The sequence below is a fragment of the Habropoda laboriosa genome, unplaced genomic scaffold (genome assembly GCF_001263275.1).
Source record: "Habropoda laboriosa isolate 0110345459 unplaced genomic scaffold, ASM126327v1 scaffold207, whole genome shotgun sequence".
NCBI classification, from domain to species: domain Eukaryota; kingdom Metazoa; phylum Arthropoda; class Insecta; order Hymenoptera; family Apidae; genus Habropoda; species Habropoda laboriosa.
In genome coordinates, this window is record NW_017100397.1 from 515692 (window position 1) to 523610 (window position 7919).

The 7919-nt window shown below is 41.8% G+C and overlaps 1 protein-coding gene across 8 annotated transcripts in view; it reads right to left on the minus strand.

Moving 5' to 3' along the window:
- LOC108575260 (nuclear factor 1 X-type) overlaps window positions 1-7919 on the minus strand; it is an 87769-nt gene that overhangs the window by 23618 nt on the left and 56232 nt on the right. For all 8 annotated transcript variants that reach the window (XM_017938012.1, XM_017938010.1, XM_017938004.1 and 5 more), the window contains one exon: window positions 5113-5253. In XM_017938012.1, the coding sequence (XP_017793501.1) occupies window positions 5113-5253 (141 nt within the window). The remainder of the gene's footprint in view (window positions 1-5112; window positions 5254-7919) is intronic.

Here is a 7919-nt window from a genome sequence, read left to right on the forward strand (position 1 = left end):
AAAAAAAAAAAAAGAATTTCACCGCTGCTCATTATCCTCACCTCAAAACCCTCAATCTCAAATCGGTAACAATCAAACCAACCCAAAGAAACCTCAATTCTACTTGATCAAAACGAGCACCATTAAATACACTGTAGCAAACAAAAACACCAAAAGAAGAGCAAACGAAGACACGTCTCGCCTCATTTCGTCTGATTTGATCTGTGTCGGTGAGCCTCTGATTTGCATTCGCGTAAAACGTGTGGAAACGCGGCAATAAAATTAGCCTCGTTCACCGCGATATTTACGCCGGTCGTTAATTTAACGACAAAACAGTCAATCAAGTGTCCCACGGTTCCCGCTATAAAGGCAACGTATGTATGATAAAAAGGGGAGCAACGGGGGTGAAGGGGAGGAAGAGCGACGCGGTTGGCCTCGGTCCAGCTATGCTTATTGCCGGAATTTTTCCTGCACCCTCCATTCCGCCTCTCTATGTGTACGTGTGTATATTTTGCTTGAGAAAGTGGTCATTTTATTCCGTCCGTAAATTCCGTCTATCCGCCGTCGTTGCTCTGCACCAAAGAGTCGAAACTTTTCGTCGAAAGTCTTAACGTTCACTCCCTTCTCCTATCTCATTTCATCTTTTTCTAGCTTCAATCTTCCACCCGTGTATTCCAAGGGTCGTGTCTCCTTTCCTTCCACCAGTCGAATCGACTGATTTCTTGTCTCGTAGTCGTGGGTAATTCGTGTGTCTCTTCTGTTGCTTGCTTGGTTGGGAATTTTAAAAGGTTGAATAGTTGCGTTTGCGGACGTAGTTCGGGGTAGTTTACGAGTGTTAGAGGAAATTGAATGGTTACTTTGGAGTTGGTTTGAGAATGGAAGATATTGAGTTTCTTTTTTTTCTTTTTTTTTTTAAGATTGAATTTTGAAGGAAGTTTCGAAAGTTTGGGAAAAGGGTGGTTCCTTGTGGTTGGGATTAAACAGTTGTATTTCTGGTGGTATTGATGTATGAAAATATAGCGAATTGCACAATTATTGCATAATCTCCTATTCCCCTGAAAAATTAGATAATTTTTTTCTCTAAATTTATAATAATCGTTTCCGAATACGTTAAGTCTTTTTGTTTTTACCGAATAACGTTCGAGTCTACTTTTGGATATGTATATTTCGAGGAGAAATTTAAATGAAAGTTTGAAGAGGAGTTTCAGTTTCGAAAGAATCAAAATTACAGAATTCGAATTTCATTCTTTCAACCCTTCGAATTTACAAAAATAACATCCTCTATTAAGAATGTCCTACCCGAAACACCTTAAAATTCTTAAATAAGAAATTCAAAGGAAATACTAACAATAAGTCGGGTACTTCCACGAAATTTCTCCAATAATTCATTCATCGAGGCAAAATGAAAATCACGAGGGGAGAAAAAAAAGATGCAAGAGAGCTCGCAAATCCATCAAAAGAAGCGCCACAACTCTCTCGCCGGCATGAAATTAGCACGAGAGACACTTTGCTCCCGCGAACTTCTATTATTCCAATCTCTTTTTTCCTCCCTTCGGAGAAGGCTTCAGCCGGAAGTTATTCCTCTTTCCCATCTCCATCCAACGACTTCCGTTTGGTGGCGCGTGTGCGTGGGGGTGGGTTATCGTTTGATCGATGAAAGAGTTAAGAGGGGCGAGTCAGTGTATATGTGTGTGTGAGAGAGAGAGAGAGAGAGAGAGAGAGAGAGAGAGAGCGATAAAGCTCGGCCCAGAGTGCAGAGAATAGAAAGAAAATAGAGAACGGAAACGGAGAAATATAAAAAAAATATATAGGGAAAATGATCTATAGAACGCTGAGCAAAGTAGATCCAGATAACAAAGGAGTTCGCGATAAGCCGAGAAACTGGATGAGATTGAGCCATAGAGGGAAAAACTTTCGACCTGTGACCACTGAGAATTTGTTACTCCCAGTCCAATCGATGAATTCCATTCAATCCTTTTTAACCAAGCTGACTTCATCCATATTATCGACCTTATGAATATTTTATTACGATTTTTTATTATGGAGAATAATATAGAATGGCGGATTTGAGGACATTTCAACCCTTTGACGGTGTATTATAAAAGATGAAATGATTTTTAACAAATTCGGAGAATAAAAAAAACTAAAAAGTTACTCAATTCTAGAATAATTCGGAACATCAGCACGGAGAAAAAGCATACGAAAATAAAAAAAAAATATTTTCGGTAGGTAGAGGAAATCCGGCCAAAACCGGATACATGTGTAAAACTGGGGCATAGTATTATTATTTTTAAAACGGTTAAAAGATATGTCATTCGGATTAGTGCACAAACAAAATATGATCACGATACGTATGTGCCTTCTAAGGTTATGATAATTTTTGTGTTCGTGAGTGCTCCGATCTAATTTTCACCGAATTATAAACTTCATAATTGATGATATTGTTTAGGTAAGTACTTTTTGGTATGAATTGTGCTATTTCTCATGTATTACAGTATGAATGTGTAAAAGGATTTTTTTTTCAATTCGTCATGGTGGTATCAGTAATCATACTGGGGTAAAACCGGACGGGGTAAAATCGAATACCCGGTTATGACCCAGATGTGACCATGTTACAAACGCATTAACATTATTAAAGCAGTATTTCAGATAGATATTACTTGATTGTGCTTTTTCATTCATAAGGCATCGTAATATTTTAATTTAACATTATTTTCAGACTTCAATAAAATGCCTCGTAATTACAAAAGAACCATAACACGGCAATCTTGGTGCATCCAGATTGAACGAAGGTTTCATGCAGTGTATAATTTGCTGTGGGTGGACGCGTGAAAGCTGCACTGGTTGTGGATGTAAAGAAAATTCGTAAAATTGTTATCTCGGGATTTTCTTCTCTTTTGTAAAAATTTAATGTAAGCTATTGTTTAAAGGAAATATTGCTTTAAAAAACTACATTTTCAAGTTTTGTTTAATTATATTAATTTCAGAGTTGTGCCATTTTATCCTTAAGGTTCCGGCTTTACTCCAGTCTCTCCTACTTAAAAAGTTCCGTAAAAGCAACGATGTGTAGCTGAGACAGGGGACTATTTTAATCGAAAATTTTCGTTTATTAACACAGTTTTGCGACATCAGCTCGAATATTTTCTGATCAAACCTCGTATACATATGTACAGGTTATACGACGAGACTCAACACTGAATATTTCTTTTTAGGGTCATTTTTGACCCATCACCTTTTTACCTGTTTAATAACATTTGCTGTCATCAAGATTAGGTTCCCTTAACATTGTATTGATAAAGCTCATTATCTAGGTTCATACGACGTGCTGGTAGCAAAAATTGTTGCACACAAAGTGTTTGGGTCAAAAAAGACCCAAAGGCTTAAATGTATACAGTCGAACGGAAGAACGCATTAGGGTTAAGTATCCTGTAGTGAATATTTCGGTTTGCTTCACATTTAGTAAGAGGTAAGACGTTTTAGATTGCATGCAATTCTTTGAAAAGGTGTTTCGAGAGGATGCACGCCGTGGTAAAACGCGATTCCGCATAGTCGCTCGATGTCCTCGAACGGTTTAATTTTAGTGGGCGCGTAGAAAAACGATAAAAATACCGTGGAAATCGTGGTTTCGCAAACGGTCGCCGGTAAACAAGGTCTCTGTGTAGGTGCATAAGAGAAGGGAGAACGAGGGGATCGGTGCATCGTACCGTGACGCATCGTTTTGAGAACGATTGCACCACGGTGCAACTTTCTGTGAAGCTTCGTGTCGATTCGAACCGTTTCGAATCATGGTACGTTGATTTGTGGCGACTGGAACCAGAAAGCGTTCGATCTTACTGCTTCGAATTAGAGGGCGCGGATTTATTGTCATTTTATGTCGGTGTGCGTTGAATTGGCGCTCAGAATGAGAAAGTGGCGATTCGAGGTACTCAAAATTAAAAGGCGTTGAATATCAGGCGCTCAGAATCACAATACATACATCGAACTCTGGGCGCTCGGAATCGCAACGTGTCGAATTCGGGGCGTGCAGAATTAAAAGGCGTCGAATATCAGGCGCTCAGAATCACAACACACCGAACTCTGGGCGCTCAGAATCGCAACGTGTCGAATTCGGGGCGTGCAGAATCGCAACGTGTCGAATTCGGGGCGTGCAGAATCGCAACGTGTCGAATTCGGGGCGTGCAGAATTAAAAGGCGTCGAATATCAGGCGCTCAGAATCACAACACACCGAACTCTGGGCGCTCAGAATCGCAACGTGTCGAATTCGGGGCGTGCAGAATCGCAACGTGTCGAATTCGGGGCGTGCAGAATCGCAACGTGTCGAATTCGGGGCGTGCAGAATTAAAAGGCGTCGAATATCAGGCGCTCAGAATCACAACACACCGAACTCTGGGCGCTCAGAATCGCAACGTGTCGAATTCGGGGCGTGCAGAATCGCAACGTGTCGAATTCGGGGCGTGCAGAATCGCAACGTGTCGAATTCGGGGCGTGCAGAATTAAAAGGCGTCGAATATCAGGCGCTCAGAATCACAAAGCAGCGAATTCAAGGGGCCCAGAATTACAGCGCGTTCAATTTGAGAAGCTCGGAAGAAAAAATTGCCGAATTCAGGGCGCTTAGAATTGCAACGTGTCAAATCGGTGCGCCTAGAATCACAATTGAACACTCGCGTCTCAAATCGCAACCCATCAAATCCTGAACGCCCCAATAATCACAAATCTTCCAGTTCCAACGCACCACTTCGCTCCAAATTCTCTTCAATCCCACACCCTTTATTCCCGAACTCATCAATTCCCAATAAATCAATCAATCAATTTCAACTCTCTCCCTTCCCTTCTCTAAAATCGACCACTACACATACATATACAGGGTGTTTCGCAACTAATTTTCTCAAACCAAATTTTCTTATGAAAAAAATGTATTCAACATTTTCTTTTCCCTTCACGATTGTGCCACCAGTTGCGGAACACCCTGTATATACAACACGTATCTTAAAACAATTCGTCTATCGCGACATAACATCGAATGACGTATGTAGGCACACACAGGCTGCAGAACCGTGTGCGGAACCAGGGGTGACAGAACGTGCATCCACTAAAAATAAGGAGGAAAACTAAAGAGAGGTTTTGAAACTTACTGAAGCTAGCCGCTGGCTGAGCATGATCCGCGGCCGTGGCTGCGGACGGAGGGGTGTAGCTGCTGCAGTAGTACGGCGGGTGCTCTATTTTGATCGCGTTTATTTGAGGCTGCATGTCGCTGAGGTCATGCAGTATGGACGCTGAAACCAGACACACATTAGCGGTTACGGATCCTCGCGCGCGTTTTCGTACGTCATCCGCTCCTCTCCTCGTCCGTGTCCATCCTCCCTGATTCTCTCGTCTTCGTCTCGTATATTTGTCTCTGTCTTATTGCTCTCGCGTTTTACGCTCGTCTTAGTCCTATTACGAGCACTCGATTCTCGAGGAAATCGCACTTCCGCGCGTTTTCCTTCGGGAATCTTCCCTTCTCCCCCTTCCTACTTCTTATGGGTTTGATAAGACCGTTGAAGAGGAAAGGGGATGTTTTTTTTTTCTTCTTTCGGAGCAATTGCATTCAATGCAGAGGAATTTTTTTGTCACTTTTCAAGAGCATATTTTTACGAGTGCATTGAATGCATTGCTTTTTTATATATGTGTTATAGAGTAAGGGGAATTTTTTGTTAGATTTCCGAACTGAGGGCTTTGCATTGAATGCGCTGACTCTGGAATACATTGTGAATCTTCCGAAGAATTATCTGCAATTCTTTATTGCGTCCGATGCATTTAATTCTACGTTATTTAGAAAAAAATCTTTACTTTTCCAAATCTACAATACAAGAGAGAATATTAATCCCTCTTCTCCTTTTTAAACATCGAATGCATTGCCCTAATAAGCAGGATATCGAAAGAAACAGTTCTTCCATCTGCAACACCGTTCTTAGTGATCCAAAATTAATAACTCGCTCCACTGTGACAACACACGTCTCTGCTAGATTCATAAGAACGACCCCCGAAAGTCCCCTTCAAGAATCCACCAACCAATCCAATTAATACCATCAATTATCCATTGATTTCACTCTAAATCGTGTAACTAGGAATCGAAATCTACTCTACAGAAACAGATACATAGGGTGATCGTCGTGAGCCGCGCGTAAACACAGTCGTGTTTCAAGGAGGGTTGGATAGAAGGCAATACGGAAGAGGGAGGGGAAGGTTAATTAATCGTGGTCCCGGCCATTAGAATACGCTCCAGTTACACGTTGCGCTGAATCAGCGCCACCGTAAAATAATAGGATTCCAGTTTGTCGCAGTTGGCGACGCGTAAATATAGGGATCCAGCCAGTCGGTGGCACACGACGGTCAACGACCAATTAGGTTGAGCTACTGCCGTGGAATTTGCATCTTGTGTAAGCGAGAAACCAGCTCGTAAACCTCTGCGTGCCATCTCGCTGCGACGTGTCCACCCCTTTGGCCCGTGGAATATCTTCCTTAGGGACTTCTTTGATAATTCAGAATGAGAAAGCACCGAATTCGAGCCGCTGAGAATCACAACGCGTTAAATTTGAAGCGCTCGGAACCACAATGCGTTGAATTTGAAGCGTACGGAACAACAACACGTTGAATTTGAGGCGCTTAGAACAAAAAAGGGTCGAATTCAGGCCGCTCAGAATCACAACGCGTTGAATTTGAAGCGCTCAGAGCCACAACGCGTTGAATTTGGAGCGCTCAGAGCCACAACGCGTTGAATTTGAGGCGCTCAGAACTACAACACGTTGAATTTGAGGCGCTCGGAAGAAAAAAGTGTCGAAATCAGGCCGCTCAGAATCACAACGCGTTGAATTTGGAGCGCTCAGAGCCACAACGCGTTGAATTTGAGGCGCTCAGAGCCACAACGCGTTGAATTTGAGGCGCTCAGAACTACAACACGTTCAATTTGAGGCACTCTGAATAAAAAAGCACGGAATCAAGGACGCCCAGAATCGTAATACATTCAATTTAATACGCTCTGAATCACAAAGCATCGAATTCGTAACGATCAGAATCACAACACGTTCAATTTGAAGCGTTTTGAATAAAAATGCGCCGAATTCAGAGCGTACAACGGTCTACGATCAATTAGGCTGACATACTGCCGTGGAATTTGCATCTTGTGCAGGCGAGAACCAGATCGTAAACCTACTGCGTGCCATCTCACTGCGACGTGTCCACCCCTTTGCCCATGGAATACCTCCCCTGCGAACTTCTTTGGTAATTCATAGCTCTGAAGTGAGTTCGTCTGGGAACACTGTTGGTTAAAGGATGGTAGTAGCAATGAAACTTCTGCAAATGGGATTTTGATGAAGGAGGAAGTTGAAGTTGAGACGCTGATGTGAATTGTAGAGCGATTTTGGGGATTATTGGATTTATTATTCGATTTAGAGAACGACGAATAGGGAACTTGTGGTCCTTTTCTGTTTGATTTGATTAGATTGAACTGGTGAAGTTGATATTGGAGAATTGCTGGTTTTCCCAATGATTCAGGGGTTTGTAAATGGTTGATTAATTCGGGGATTCGTTGAAATTTTTTCTTTCACGAAGAAGAAGTGTTTGATTCGCTTTTTAGATTGTTCCTTTGTTAAGGGACTTTGAATGCAGCTGTGAATTAGTTTTTACATTAGCGAAAGAAAGTTCCGAGGAACGAGAAGAATTAACTTTCCCTATCTAGATACTCGTATTTTAATCCCCGCATCCGGGCTGATCTTTTTCAACCCACGAGATCTCTGCTCATCTTAATGTCTCTGAACTACTTTCCGTGGAATTAAAGATACGATGAACTTATTTCGGGGACCTCATGAACACCCCGTTACCATTCTACATTATCCGAGAAATAATTAAAAATTCTCTAAGTAATGGACAACATTTCAAACAGAAAAACAGAGTTATACTT